At 44.3% G+C, this 16,129-nt stretch overlaps 1 protein-coding gene and 1 long non-coding RNA gene across 2 annotated transcripts in view; one reads left to right on the top strand and one right to left on the bottom strand.

Moving 5' to 3' along the window:
* Window positions 1–12,031, top strand: part of LOC117410028 (butyrophilin subfamily 1 member A1-like) — a 69,743-nt gene extending 57,712 nt beyond the window's left edge. Inside the window, exon 12 of the mRNA XM_059018337.1 lies at window positions 8,827–12,031. Coding sequence (XP_058874320.1) covers window positions 8,827–9,377 — 551 coding nt within the window. The 3' untranslated portion in view covers window positions 9,378–12,031. The remainder of the gene's footprint in view (window positions 1–8,826) is intronic.
* A 1,931-nt stretch (window positions 12,032–13,962) lies between these two features.
* On the bottom strand, window positions 13,963–14,953 carry LOC131725016 (uncharacterized). The gene is made up of 2 exons (XR_009320388.1): window positions 14,773–14,953; window positions 13,963–14,090 (listed from the first exon to the last, which is right to left on the bottom strand). It is a non-coding gene; the product is annotated as an uncharacterized LOC131725016 (long non-coding RNA).
* Between the last annotated feature and the right edge of the window lie 1,176 nt (window positions 14,954–16,129).

Below are 16,129 nucleotides of genomic sequence, written 5' to 3'. Positions count from 1 at the left end.
ATGCTGTTTTGAAGGCAAAGGGTGGTCACACCAAATATGGATTTGATTTAGATTGTTCTTCTGTTCACTCGCTTTGCATTTAGTTAATTGATAAATATAATCTATTAACACGTCTATTTTTGAAAGCATTCTTACTTTACAGCATTTTTTCACACCTGCCTAAAACTTTTGCACAGTACTGTGTATATATATATATATATATATATACACACACACACAGACACACCGGGGGCAGCAGTGTGGAGTAGTGGTTAGGGCTGTGGACTCTTGACCGGAGGGTCGTGGGTTCAATCCCAGGTGGGGGACACTGCTGCTGTACCCTTGAGCAAGGTACTTTACCTAGATTGCTCCTATAAAAACCCAACTGTATAAATGGGTAATTGTATGTAAAAATAATGTGATATCTTGTAACATAAGAACATAAGAAAGTTTACAAACGAGAGGAGGCCATTCAGCCCATCTTGCTCGTTTGGTTGTTAGTAGCTTATTGATCCCAGAATCTCATCAAGCAGCTTCTTGAAGGATCCCAAGGTGTCAGCTTCAACAACATTACTGGGGAGTTGGTTCCAGACCCTCACAATTTTCTGTGTAAAAAAGTGCCTCCTATTTTCTGTTCTGAATGCCCCTTTATCTAATCTCCATTTATGACCCCTGGTCCTTTTTTCAAGTCAAAGAAGTCCCCCGGGTTGACATTGTCTATACCTTTTAGGATTTTGAATGCTTGAATCAGATCGCCGCATAGTCTTCTTTGTTCAAGACTGAATAGATTCAATTCTTTTAGCCTGTCTGCATACGACATGCCTTTTAAACCCGTGATAATTCTGGTTGCTCTTCTTTGCTCTTCTTTGTAACAATTGTAAGTCGCCCTGGATAAGGGCATCTGCTAAGAAACAAATAATTGATATATATATATATATATATATATATATATATATATATATATATATATATATATATATATATATATATATATACAGTACCAGTCAAAAGTTTGAGTACACTTGCTGGAAACTAGTTTTTTTTCATAATTGACAATGTTTTACGTCGTATACGTTTCTGTAAATACTTGAAAATGAAAACACATGTTACAATATACAAAACAAAACATAAGGAGTATCAAAGCAATGTTCAAGAAAATTGTAAACTGTCTCTAAATCTTGGATTCCTCAATATAGCCAGCCTTTGCCTTAATAACAGCCGCACAAACACAAGGTATTCGGTTAACAAGTTTCAGCAGGAAATCACCCGACATGTCTTCCCAGCGCTTCTGCAGCAATTCCCAGAGATGTAGGGCACTTGTGGGTAGCTTTGCTTTGGCTCTTCTGTCCAGTTCATCCCATACAAGTTCTATTGGATTGAGGTCTGGTGACTGGGCAGGCCAGGTCATTAGATTGAGTTGTCCTTCACTTTCCTTCTTCGATAGATAGTTCTGAATGCCATTCCATCAGGATTACGGCTAGTTGGGCAGAATGAAGGACTGCCCAACTAGCCGTAATCCTGATGGAATGGCATGCCTCTGAAGTATGCTGTGATAGCCATGCTAAAGATCACCAGCTCTGTCACCAGCAAAGCAACCCCAGACCACAACACTGCCTCCTTCATGCTTGACAGTGGGAACCACACATGTAGAACTCATGCGCTCTCTGCGTCTTGCAAAAACTCGGCGGTTGGACCCAAATATTTCAAATGTTGACTCATCGGTCCATAAGACCGACTTCCACTCCTCAAACGTCCAGTTTCTGTGTCTCTTCCTCTTATTCTGCACTCTTTAACAATGGTTTCTTTGCAGCAATTCTTCCAGTTAGGCCAGCTTCACGCAATCTCCTCTGAACAGTTGATGTTGAAACATCTGTACTTCTAGTAGCATTTAGCTGAGCTTGTATTTCAGGGGCAGTTAATCGCGTGTTTCGCAGAATTGTGACTCGAATGAATTTGTTCTCTGATTCTGAGGTCACCCTTGGCCTGCCTGACCTTGTTCGGTCCTCATGAGTGCCAGTTTCTTCAAATCGTTTGATGGTCTTGGCCACAGCAGTTAAAGACACTTGCAAAGTTCTTGCGATTTGTCTTAAAGATTGACCTTCATTTCTTAAAGCAATTACAGACTTTCTTTTTTCTTTGCTTAACTGAGCGTATTTTGCCATTTTCTGCTCCCTTACATTCAGGAATGACAAACTTGTGCCTATGCTACCTATATTTATAGTAATCATGGACCCTCACCTGTTAACAATAATTGGTGACAAAAGGTTAATTAGGTAACATGCTAGTTAACTCGGAGAACATCTAACAAAGACACTTTTATACTTAGGCCAGTGTTCTAACACCGTGTTATACACATTTCAGACTTTTAACTGACTTGGGCTTCAGACTGAAATCCCCTTGCTTTGGGTGACCATTTCATTGAAATTGACAAGATTTACATTTTCATTTAAAAATAAAATTTTTGAATGCAATTCACGTATGATTATCAGCTTATATAAGTACACGTAGCATATAATGAAATATTAAGTGTTTATAGACAAGTTTATACAGTTAAAAGCATAGATAATCATGAAAAACCTGGTTTCAAGCAGGTGTACTCAAACTTTTGACTGATACTGTTTATATAAAAATATAGAGTGCCGTGAAAAAGTATTTGCCCCCTGTCTGATTTTCTGCATTTTTGCACATTTTTCACATTGTATTTGGTCAGATTTTTGGGGGGGTTGTAGTAGTATATAGAGGGAGTCTGAGAGAAAAATATGACACCAAAGTTTGGTGCTTCTTTCATTTGTTTGGTGTGCAAGGTAATCAAACACGCAGTCTTCAGGTGTGAAAAAGTTATTGTCCCCCCCCCAGTTAACTCAACCCAATTAAAGGGATAATTAGGGTCAGCTGTTTGAGTACTTTGGTTAACAACCAGGCCTGATTTGGGCCAGCCCTGCCCAATATAAATCTGACTGACTTTGGCCCTTACCATCAGAGTGAAGTTGTCAGCACACAGGTTCTAGAGGCACATCATGCCACGAACAAAATAAATTCCTGAAGACCTCTGGAAAAAAGTTGTTGATGCCTATCAGTCTGGAAAGGGTTACAAAGCCATTTCTAAGGCTGTGGGGCTCCACCGAACCACAGTCAGAGCCATATTGTCCAAATGGAGAAAGTTTGGGACAGTAGTGACTCTTCCCAGGAGTGGCCGTCCTGCCAAAATCTCTCCAAGAGCAAGGCGTAAAATCATCCAGGAAGTCACAAAGAACCCTAGAACAACATCCAGGGATCTGCAGGCCTCTCTCGCCTCGGCTAAGGTCAGTGTTCATGACTCCACCATCAGAAAGACACTGGGCAAAAATGGGACTAGCAAGGCGGAAACCATTGCTCACTAAGAAGAACATGAATGCTCGTCTCAAGTTTGCCAAAAAGCACCTGGATGATCCTCAAGAGTTCTGGAACAATGTTCTATGGACAGATGAGTCAAAAGTTGAACTTTTTGGCCGACATGGGCCCTGTTATGTCTGACGAAAACCAAACACTGCACTCCACAGTAAGAACCTCATACCAACGGTCAAGCATGGTGGTGGTATTGTCATGGTTTGGGGTTGCTTTGCTGCATCAGGACCTGGACGCCTTGCCATCATTGAAGGAACCATGAATTCTGCTCTGTATCAGAGAATTCTACAGGAGAATGTCAGGCCATCCGTCCGTGAGCTGAAGCTGAAGCGCAGCTGGGTCATGCAGCAAGACAATGATCCGAAACACACAAGCAAGTCTGCATCAGAATGGTTGAAGAACAAGAAAAAGAGACTGGTTCGGTGGAGCCCCAGAGCCTTAGAAATGGCTTTGTAACCCTTTCCAGACTGATAGGCATCAACAACTCTTTAGGAATTTCTTTTGTGTCATTTTTTCTCTCACTCCCTCTATATACTACTACAAACCACAAAAAATTCTGACCAAATACAATGTGAAAAATGTGCAAAAATGCAGAAAATCAGACGGGGCAAATACTTTCACGGCACTGTATATCGAGGGCCCAAATAGGCGATAACAAATACTGTACAACCACTCCCTCGTTTTATCAGAGGCGTCAGAGTCCAATTAAAGTCCTCTACGCAACCCGCTTTTTCTCATTGTTCGTACGACATTAATGCTTTGTTTTTAATTGTTTTGTATATTGTTGTTTGTGATGTGCAGTACGAAATAAAACTCACAGTAATTCTAAGTGCCGATTGTATACTGCAGGTAAGGCATGTGCAGTTAGACAGTAAAGATGGGGAACCGACTCCAGGAGCGCGATGTATCCGAATCCGCAGGATAGCGAGGGTCGATATAACGAGGGGTGGGTGTAGTTTCATTTTGTATTGTCAGTTCTTGTTTGTGTGTGGAGTTCATATTGTTCCACATTCCCAGAACTGATTTTGGTTAATAGATTCCTCGGTGTCTGTGAGGGTTGTGTTCATGTGTTTCTCTTTGTTCTGTTTCAGGGTGTGTTTGTGTTGCTTTAGGGTCTCGCAGTACCTGAGGTGTAAATCTGGGTTGTGTGGCTGATGATGTTTTTGATTTGATTCTTGTCTTAGTTTTTTCCTTATTGTTTCACATTCATCATCAAACCATTTTTCTTTGGGTTTGTGCTTCTGATTGTTTTTTACTTGTTCATTTTTTTGAGATTTGCCTTGCTTGCTGTTTGTTCTAATATTTCATTCATGTGATTGATTAACTGCCAGATTTACTCCTCTCACATTAGGCTAGCACTGTGTGATTTGGAAGGTGTCAGTAAGGTTAGTGTTTTCAGGAGAGCCAGTTGCTTTATCGAATTCCTCTGTGCTGTTTGGAGCCCATTTATAAGTATGGTTCAGATGGTACAGCTTGCATGGCTGTATTAGTGTGTTACTGGGCTGTCTTGTTCTTTATAGGAACACAGTAATTTGACTGTGGCCTGACAGAGGTGTTTGTGGCTTGACAGTGAATGCATTAATAAAGGAGGGGTCCAGGTCAGTGATGGCGTAATCAACTACGCTAGTCCCAAGAGCTGAGCAGTATGTGAATCTACCTAAAGAGTCCCCTCTGATCCTGCCAGTAATGATGTACAGACCCCAGGCTTGAAAGAGATGCACCAACTGCCTCCCATTTGTGTTCACAATACAATCAGGGTTGTTTCTGTGGATTGAGGTAGGTGTGAGGTACAGAGGGGTTTGTCCAAATACATGGCTGTTACCTTGTGTGCTTCTACAGTCAGGCTCTGTTCCTGTTCTGGTGTTGAAATCCCCACAGAGCAGCACATTTCCCTGGGTCTGGAAATGGCTGATCTCTGTGTGGAGGGTATGAAAATATTCCTCATTGTAGTTTGGGATTCCGAGGGAGGGGTGCAGGCTGCACACAGGTAAACGTCAGTTTCACCTTGGACTGCGTTTTTGTTTATTTTGAGCCACGTGTGTGTCTGTCCTTGTTTAATTGAGCTGATGGATTGGGCGAGCTCCCCTCTGTGCCACACTAGTATTGCCCCCGGCGTCCCTGCCGTGTGTGACTGTGCTGTGTTTCAGGGAGGGCACTATGATCTCCCTGTAGCCTAAGGGACAGCGAGTCTCTAATAGGATCATAATATCAATATTATTTACATTGAGAACAAACTCAGGGTCTGTGCTCTTCAGCCTGAAGACCGAGGAATACAGACCCTGGATGTTCAGCAGCTGATTGAAGGAGATCTCAGCTTTTCTCTTTTTGTTTTTTAAATTTCTATTATTTATAAAAAAACAAACTGCAAATTACAACATTAAGTAAATATGTAGATGTATCTGTGCAGTGATACTGTGTGTGATATACACACACACACACACACACAGAGACACACACACGCACACACGCACGCATGCACGCACACACACTGACACACACACACACATTGTTTTTCTTCATATTCATATCACATTCGTTTCTGGTATTTTCCCAGGTAAACTAGGGTTTCCTGTGTCCTACCCGAGTGCTGCGGGCCCCTCAGTCCAGCAGTCTTGAGCAGAGGGTGTTGAGGAGCTGTTTTATCTCACCCAGCTCAGTGGTGGCAGGGGGGGCTGGCTGAGCGAGGGCTCCAGCTTAGCTGAGCTGGTGCTGTGGCTGGTTGGTGCTCGGAGGGGCTCTGGGTCTGGCTGGTCCTGGCTGATCTGTGCTGCTCTGGGTTGCAATGGTTCAGACAGTGTTGGGCCGTGCTGTGCTGTGTGGGCGAGGGGTGGGTTGGCCCCTCCCTGGTGTGTGTCCTGTGGCTCCAGGGGGTCTCCTCCCTGGTGTGTGTCCTGTGGCTCCAGGGGGTCTCCTCACTGGTGTGTGTCCTGTGGCTCCAGGGGGTCTCCTCACTGGTGTGTGTCCTGTGGCTCCATGGGGTCTCCTCACAGGTGTGTGTCCTGTGGCTCCAGGGGGTCTCCTCACTGGTGTGTGTCCTGTGGCTCCAAGGGGTCTCCTCACTGGTTGTATGCTGCGCTGGGGGGGGGGAGCTGGCTGGGCTGTGGCCCATGGCTGTATCCTTGAGGGATTTATCAAAGACCCAGACGCCTTCCTGGTTGAGGTGCACTCTGTCATACAGCTGCCAGGGGCTCAGTGTGGGGGGGTGTGCCAGGTGGACACTGGGCATCAGAGCACAGCCCCGGACGATCTCAGCGTTGATATTACTGGTGATGTGTGGGGGGGGTGTCTGCTCTGTGGAAATGACAACTCTGGAGTCTGAACTCCTGCGTGGCTCTCTCTGACACCTTCCTCACTGCTTTGGCCACGTCTCCGCGCTGGTCCAGGGCATTGGTGCCGGTATGCATGGCGATGTGTCGGGGGCTCCCCAGGCTGGTTCGGTTCAGTAGCTGCAGGGGTCTCTAATAGCTGTTTCACACGAGCACAGCCGAGCCGAGCCCTCACGGTACGGCTAGTTCCACACGGGTCATTTTGTCGATCCGAACCGGAACCGTGAAACTCTGGCCTCGCGAGATATCTGGTACTGGCTCTGTGCTGAGCAAGGCTGGGGGCGCGGTTAACTCGTACTGCCTGAAACGATAGAGTCTACCAAAAGATTTCACAGGGATTGAGAAATATGAGACTAAACCGCAGCGCGAAACAGTGTTGTGAAAAAATAAAAATAATAAAACAGGATTAAAATAAATAAACGATCATAACAATAAAAGCGTCAGACCGCAAAAAAAGTGAATCTGATGTCTTAATGGACGCAGTTCTTGGTCACAGACCTGCAGCGACCGGCGCCGATGTGTTGAATTCAGAGACTTGTCTTCTGGAAAGTATTTCTCCTTTAAATTGTTTAACGCTGACAGGGATCATTTCAAACAGAGACAAATCAAACCTTACAGTGTGTGAACTGCAAGGTCTGCTGCTGCTTCATGAATTGAGTTCCATGTATTTATCAGCAACGCTTTATATTGTGTGACATAAATTAATATTAAATAGATATGCGATAGATATTAAATGAATGTTAAATTAATATTTAATAAATGTGCACTAGCTGGTTTCTTGCTAAATGTTACCCAAATATCGATTGAATATGTAATAATTTCCCCTTATTAAAAATACAGTTAATCTGACTTGAATGTCAATGGAAAGTAACAAGGAATAATTGAATGTAAATTTAATATGCAATTTAACATTCATTTAATATCAGTTTAATATTAATTTATGCCACGCAATATAAACCATTATCATTTTTTCTAATGAATAAAGTGATCAGTAATCGCGCAGATTATTTTGTGGTTACTTTATAAACCAGTCCTTAACAGAAAATAAAGAAATAAAGAAATAAGCTCCGTATATTGGAAATGTGCAAAGTATCTGAAAATCACATTCAATTCGGTCATTTTAAAAAATCCCATCTATTAACATTGCATGTATAAAAACAAGCTGTACAGAAAAAATCTCTTTAATGTTTCGTTTAGATTTTGTTTTTAATAGGCCTGCTTTAAATCTATTTTTCTGACGTGTTTCCTGACATTTTTAAATACTATCTGTAGCTTTTTAAAGTTATTATTAGTAGTAGTTAATGTAACTTTAATAATATGAAATGAAATTATTCGGTTTGTATTTGCAGTCAGCAGCATGTGAAACACAAACCCATATTTGTGTATTCGTGTGAAATCTTTTGGTACTTTATCGTTTGGGACAGTCCGACCTCGGGATCCATTCTCAAAACAAATCCACAGCACTCCTCTGTGCGCGCGTGTCCGTGGAATCTGACGTCACGTTCCACAGGCAGCTGCTTCTTTGAGCAGCAGTGTGAACACACCCGCGCTGGGGGGGCTCGGCTCGGCTCGGCTCGGCTCGGGTGTGCTAGTCTGAAAAGGCTAAGATGTTTGGGCTCCAGATCTTGTTCCCTCGCCGGTCACGGAAGAGCCTCCGTCAGGGTTTTCTCTCACACTTTCAGTTTGTGTTTCTTCTCCCCTCTTCAGGATCGCGTATCTCGCGGCTCATTGCGTTCACTGCGGTTTCCATGACAACAGAACACCGCTACAGTTCGAAATTCGAAACACTGCTACAATTCCAACTGCGATTCCAAACTGCAGCTTGAGTTCATCCTGTCGATTTAAGAGACTTTACTGTACGAGACGATCTCGGGGTTTAGTTAATATTTATATCTAGAAAATATTATTATTTCAAGATTCATTTTAATTGAGGTAAGAGGCTCAGCTTCTGCCTTTGTCACCTTTCTTTCTTTCTTTCTTTCTTTCTTTCTTTCTTTCTTTCTTTCTTTTTCTTTCTTTCTTTCTTTCGTTCCTCTTTTATATTATTTTATAATAATAATACTGCTCATAATAATAATAATAATAATAATAATAATAATAATAATAATAATAATGATGTCTCCTCTCTGCTCCACAGTTGATGTGACTCTGGACCCTGATACAGCGTACCCCACGCTCATCCTGTCTGCGGAGGGGAAACGAGTGAGACTGGGAGAGACATGGCAGGATCTCCCTCGCAATCCAGAGAGATTTGATTACTGGGAGTGTGTGCTGGGCAGGGAGAGCTTCACCTCGGGGAGACGCTACTGGCAGGTGCAGGTGGGGTGGAATACATACTGGAGATTAGGAGTCAGCAGAGAGTCTGCCGAGAGGAGGGGGGGGATCAGCATGACCCCCCAGCAGGGTTACTGGACTGTGAAGTGGTATGGAGGTGCGTTCACTGCTCTCACTGACCCCGAGACCCCCCTCCCCCGGAGCCTGAAGCCCCAGAAGCTGGGGGTGTATCTGGATTATGAGGAAGGGCAGCTCTCCTTTTACAATGTGGAGACCAGATCTCACATCTACACTTTCACTGACATGGAGTTCAATCCCAATGAGAAACTCTATCCATTCTTCTGTACTGAGGACAGGAATACAGACCTTGTGCTGGAGTCCCCTGACCCTGACCCTGTCAGCGCTGCAGATTAAACACACATTGCTGTCTGAACCAGGAAAGTATTCAAACAGCTCAGACAATCTCCTCTTCACTTTCACTGACACTCTCTCTGCACTCTTCTGGGCTGATGAGAAGAAATCCTCACTCTTCCACCCTCTTACCCTGAGCCCCTCCTCTTTATTTCTCTACACCCCCTTTCCTACTCTCCCTTCCTGTCTCCCTCTCTCTTTCCCATCCACCTCTCCATCCCCAGATCCCTCTTTCTCTCCTCTTCTGCTCTCCTCTCTTTCTCTTCCCTCTTATATAATAATCCCCTCCCTCTCTTTTTCTCTCTTCCCTCTTATATAATAATCCCCTCCCTCTCTTTTTCTCTCTCTTCCCTCTTATATAATAATCCCCTCCCTCTCTTTTTCTCTCTCTTCCCTCTTATATAATAATCCCCTCCCTCTCTTTTTCTCTCTCTTCCCTCTTATATAATAATCCCCTCCCTCTCTTTGTGATCACAGTAGCCTTTGTGCGGCCAATTTTGCGCTAATTTTGAGTCCTAAAAAATGTCTTTCAGCACATCAGTCAAATGATCAGCGGCTCGCAAGGCTATGTTATGCTCAGACAAAAATCCAGAAAGCTTCAGCTCTGCAGTTTTAACAGCAGTTTCTAAATTTACGTTTTCAGTACTCACATGCATGCACTGTGTGATTGACATCTGATTCGGAGCCAAACATTCTACTCTCCCTCTCTCCACCCTGCCTTCTCTACTCTCCCTCTCTCCTCCATCCTCTCTACTCTCCCTCTCTCCACCCTGCCTTCTCTACTCTCCCTCTCCTCCCTGCCCTCTCTACTCTCCCTCTCTCCTCCATCCTCTCTACTCTCCCTCTCTCCTCCCTGCCTTCTCTACTCTCCCTCTCCCCTCCATCCTCTCTACTCTCCCTCTCTCCTCCATCCTCTCTACTCTCCCTCTCTCCTCCCTGCCTTCTCTACTCTCCCTCTCTCCTCCATCCTCTCTACTCTCCCTCTCTCCTCCATCCTCTCTACTCTCCCTCTCTCCTCCATCCTCTCTGCCTCTCTCCACCCTGCCTTCTCTGCTCTCCCTCTCTCCTCCATCCTCTCTACTCTCCCTCTCTCCTCCCTGCCTTCTCTACTCTCCCTCTCTCCTCCATCCTCTCTACTCTCCCTCTCTCCTCCATCCTCTCTACTCTCCCTCTCTCCTCCCTCTCTTCTCTACTCTCCCTCTCTCCTCCATCCTCTCTACTCTCCCTCTCTCCTCCATCCTCTCTGCCTCTCTCCACCCTGCCTTCTCTGCTCTCCCTCTCTCCTCCATCCTCTCTACTCTCCCTCTCTCCTCCCTGCCTTCTCTACTCTCCCTCTCTCCTCCATCCTCTCTACTCTCCCTCTCTCCTCCATCCTCTCTACTCTCCCTCTCTCCTCCATCCTCTCTACTCTCCCTCTCTCCTCCCTGCCTTCTCTTCTCTCCCTCTCTCCTCCATCCTCTCTACTCTCCCTCTCTCCTCCCTGCCTTCTCTACTCTCCCTCTCTCCTCCATCCTCTCTACTCTCCCTCTCTCCTCCATCCTCTCTACTCTCCCTCTCTCCTCCCTGCCCTCTCTACTCTCCCTCTCTCCTCCATCCTCTCTACTCTCCCTCTCTCCTCCATCCTCTCTACTCTCCCTCTCCCCTCCATCCTCTCTACTCTCCCTCTCTCCTCCCTGCCTTCTCTACTCTCCCTCTCTCCTCCATCCTCTCTACTCTCCCTCTCTCCTCCATCCTCTCTACTCTCCCTCTCTCCTCCATCCTCTCTACTCTCCCTCTCTCCTCCCTGCCCTCTCTACTCTCCCTCTCTCCTCCATCCTCTCTACTCTCCCTCTCCCCTCCATCCTCTCTACTCTCCCTCTCTCCTCCCTGCCTTCTCTACTCTCCCTCTCTCCTCCATCCTCTCTACTCTCCCTCTCTCCTCCATCCTCTCTACTCTCCCTCTCTCCTCCATCCTCTCTACTCTCCCTCTCTCCTCCATCCTCTCTACTCTCCCTCTCTCCTCCCTGCCCTCTCTACTCTCCCTCTCTCCTCCCTGCCCTCTCTACTCTCCCTCTCCCCTCCATCCTCTCTACTCTCCCTCTCTCCTCCCTGCCTTCTCTACTCTCCCTCTCTCCTCCACCCTCTCTACTCTCCCTCTCTCCTCCATCCTCTCTACTCTCCCTCTCTCCTCCCTGCCTTCTCTACTCTCCCTCTCTCCTCCATCCTCTCTACTCTCCCTCTCTCCTCCATCCTCTCTACTCTCCCTCTCTCCTCCATCCTCTCTACTCTCCCTCTCTCCTCCTTCGTCTCTACTCTCCCTCTCTCCTCCCTGCCTTCTCTACTCTCCCTCTCTCCTCCATCCCCTCTACTCTCCCTCTCTCCCTCTCTCCTCCCTCCCCCCTCTAATTTTGTACTGTGATATTTTGTAACAGCTGTAAGTCTCCCTGGATAAGGGTGTCTGCTAAGAAATAAATAATGATAAAAGACTTTCTAGACAATAGATGAATGCATTATTTTCCATGTAATCAATATTTACACTGAAGCTGAGATGCTCCCTGAATATTATTCATTGCTAAACTCAGTGAACTGATTTCTGCTATTTTGATATGAATCTTCTGTTCTGTTTTTGTAGCGCATCTATTTTCTATCTTTCTTGATAAAATGTATAAAAGATATAACGGTGTTGTGTGATTTACTGCTCAATTGTTTACCTCGGCAATCTTGAACTCGTAAAAAGAAAGACATTCATGACAGCAGAGTGCTGATTAAATGAGACCATTACACATATGAATGAATTGGATCCTTAAACTGGACATTTTAATTGTGATTCTTCACACATAACTCTCAACAATAACAAGCCTGTTGGGTCCATGAGCAGATTCTTCACAGAGGCACTGTGCTCTAGTCTAGCTGCTATAGTCAGCAATCAAACACTGCTCTAGTCTAGCTGCTATAGTCATCAATCAAATACTGTGCTCTGGTCTAGCTGCTATAGTCAGCAATCAAACACTGTGCTCTAGTCTAGCTGCTATAGTCAATCAAACACTGTGCTCTAGTCTAGCTGCTATAGTCAGCAATGAAACACTGCTCTAGTCTAGCTGCTATAGTCAATCAAACACTGTGCTCTAGTCTAGCTGCTATAGTCAATCAAACACTGCTCTAGTCTAGCTGCTATAGTCAGCAATCAAACACTGCTCTAGTCTAGCTGCTATAGTCAATCAAACACTGCTCTAGCTGCTATAGTCAATCAAATACTGTGCTCTAGTCTAGCTGCTATAGTCAAACACTGTGCCCTAGTCTAGCTGCTATAGTCAATCAAACACTGTGCTCTAGCTGCTATAGTCAATCAAACACTGCTCTAGTCTAGCTGCTAAAGTCAATCAAACACTGTGCTCTAGTCTAGCTGCTATAGTCAATCAAACACTGCTCTAGCTGCTATAGTCAATCAAACACTGCTCTAGTCTAGCTGCTAAAGTCAATCAAACACTGCTCTAGTCTAGCTGCTATAGTCAATCAAACACTGTGCTCTAGTCTAGCTGCTATAGTCAGTCAAACACTGTGCTCTAGTCTAGCTGCTATAGTCAATCAAACACTGTGCTCTAGTCTAGCTGCTATAGTCAATCAAACACTGTGCTCTAGTCTAGCTGCTATAGTCAATCAAACACTGTGCTCTAGCTGCTATAGTCAATCAAACACTGCTCTAGTCTAGCTGCTATAGTCAATCAAACACTGTGCTCTAGTCTAGCTGCTATAGTCAATCAAACACTGTGCTCTAGTCTAGCTGCTATAGTCAGTCAAACACTGTGCTCTAGTCTAGCTGCTATAGTCAATCAAACACTGCTCTAGTCTAGCTGCTATAGTCAATCAAACACTGTGCTCTAGCTGCTATAGTCAATCAAACACTGCTCTAGTCTAGCTGCTATAGTCAATCAAACACTGTGCTCTAGTCTAGCTGCTATAGTCAATCAAACACTGTGCTCTAGTCTAGCTGCTATAGTCAGTCAAACACTGTGCTCTAGTCTAGCTGCTATAGTCAAACAAACATGTGCTACAGTGCTACACCCAGTTAAAGAAATCTGTTTGCAAGCCATGGTTTCAGTTAGGGTTGCACTTCCTTGTGCACCGGGAGGGTGAAATTGTCCCCGCCCCTTCGCTGGCTTTTTTCCAGTCATTAACCAATCAGCTGCTGCTCCCCCTGCTGACTGGCATGCCGTCAGCCAGTAACATGACCCAGAAGACACTGCAGAGGTGAAGTGAGGCGGGGAGTCCAGCAGCCTTCCCAAGTGCGAGGCACAGAAACAGAACTTCCTTTAATCCAGTGATCATGTCATCCAGGTCTGCGAGAACATCTTTCAAAAACTGTACATCTGAGAGCTAATGCAACTTCCAAGCAGGTCGTCTTTATGAAATTATTTTGTTAAGCTATAAATCACTTAAAGAAAAAAGAAAAATCATGCATTTCCACACACTTTAATTTTCCAACAGTGTAGATTTTTATTTAAAGCTATTTAAAGACGTCTTCACATTTTGTTGTTTTTTTTTAATTTGTAAAAATCATCTTTTGGAATGTAAAATTCAGATTGCAAAAGCAGTGGCTCAGTGTGTGAGGTTTACTGGTCCCAGTTTAATGAGCGCACTGGTCTAGTAGACGTAACTGGCAGTGAAGAGAGACTGGGAGGCAGCCTTGTCTTTCTGTCCGCTCTGAACGTAAGATCCAGTCGACGCCAATCCGTTAATCTGAAGAAAAAAATAATAAACCAAAATCAGTAAGACACACAGAAAGACAGACAGACATTGCACACACATACATAGAGATAGAGACACACACACAGACACACACAGAGAGACAGACACACAAACACACAGAGATATATAGACACACACACAGACAGACAGACACTGACAGGGTGAAGAACCCTCCTCTGTAAAGAAGGGTTTATTTTTGTGATGGATTTTGTGTCCAGGACTTGTTTTGTACCGGTGTCACAGAATATTTGTTCCCCCAGCAAACAAATATTAACTCCCCCCCCCCCCCCCCAGGACCCAATATTTCACCTTGTGAATATTTGTTTCCCCTCCTTATTTTTTTTGTAACAGGTCTTTGCTAAATCGATGTTAATAATGTGACTGCGCCACCTTGTGTTTATCGAGGACAAGGACCTCGAGTGGTTGGTTCCCGCGCAAACTCTTTTACCTGGGAGAAACCAAGCAATCACACACCAAAAATAATCTGTACAAGTTTTTATTAGTAATAATTGATTTTATAAATCTCAAACACATTAACAATAATGTAAACCATATGACAATGCCACCTTCACTTCACAGTCTATAACAATTGTCTAGTATATATAGGGATGATACAATAAAACAAACTCTAAATCTATCAGTTTCTTATAGTGAAGTTAATTAAACTAGTTACCACAGATTATATTATTGCAGTTTATATAAAATACTCGGATCTATCAGTTTCATAAAGTCTCTCCGCGTTCCAGCTCCAGTCTGCAGCGCGGAATCTCCTTCACAAGTCCGGCTCTCCCTCTCACAATATTCCTCCGCATTTATAAAGGCAGGAGATGATTGGCAGGGCGGGGAGATCAAGCAGCGAGCCGGGGCGGGGCGGGGCGGGGCGGGGCGGGGCGGGGGGGGGGGGGCGTGCATTGGGCAGACAGTCCTTCAGCCAATCGGAGTTTCGCTCGTATAGTTCCATAGAGGAAAGAGAGAAAGTAGTTTAGGGGGGTCCAGTGAAGCAAATCCATCAAACCACACTCGAGATGAGAAATAATAATAAAGAGCTGAACAACAAAACACACATTTATATAAATAAATCAACACACACACACAATACACATTTATCAAATAATAATATGAGAAACACAATCCACACGTGAAGAAGAAGAAGAAGAAGAAGAAGAAGAAGAAGAAGACCCTACTACAATCGCACAGTTTCGTTTTTCAAAGCTGGTAAAGGAGACGAACACAATGCTTGTGTGAACGCACATTTTAATTTAGACGCACGGATGCGACTAGAAATCCCTAAAGGTTGAATATAAACAATAAACGAGATTTATTTATAAAGCTGAAAAGTATAAAACAAAAGAGAAAAAAAGAACCTCACAGTCGGATCTAAACTCAAAGCCCAATCGCAATGCACTCTGGGAATGTAGTTTATTGGTGTCCACTGCCCACTGTGAATCGCACATTAAAAACTACAAATCCCATACCCGCCAGTTTCACTGAATTATCAACAGACAGTTCAACCAACAGGGGATAAAAGATTTCACCTGGCTTCAGTTTGACAGTGTTAAAAAAAAAAAAAAAAAACCTCCATGTTGTGCCCGTTTTATCAGGAGGCAGGGGAACTGATGGCAGGACAGACTGCATTTTTAACAGGGAGCCAGGAGTTCAAACATGAAAATATCTTAAACACAGCGCTTCAAAACGACACGCAGTGTGCGGAGAGGCAGCTCAGCGCGCTGCCATGAACAGCAAGCAGCGCCTTCTGAGGAACATGCGAGCAGGGAGCTAAAAACACACAACCCTCCATTTTAATTGTGTTGATGCGACAGCATTGAACCGCACAAGTGTTGTGTAAGAAAGGAAGGAAACGAAGATCTGTAGATATTCAACTTTTGAAGTGCGCGTCTATCTTTTTTTTTTTTTAATTAGGCGCACATGTGCCTGAAAGATACCGCGTAGAGCGTCTGTTACGTGTTTGTTGTTGTCGTTGTTTTGTTTCATTATTGCTGTTACGCATTGGACGCTATTATATTAAATCC

Source organism: Acipenser ruthenus, chromosome 59 (genome assembly GCF_902713425.1).
Source record: "Acipenser ruthenus chromosome 59, fAciRut3.2 maternal haplotype, whole genome shotgun sequence".
Classification (NCBI taxonomy): Eukaryota; Metazoa; Chordata; class Actinopteri; order Acipenseriformes; family Acipenseridae; genus Acipenser; species Acipenser ruthenus.
This window is presented reverse-complemented; position numbering and strand designations above follow the sequence as displayed.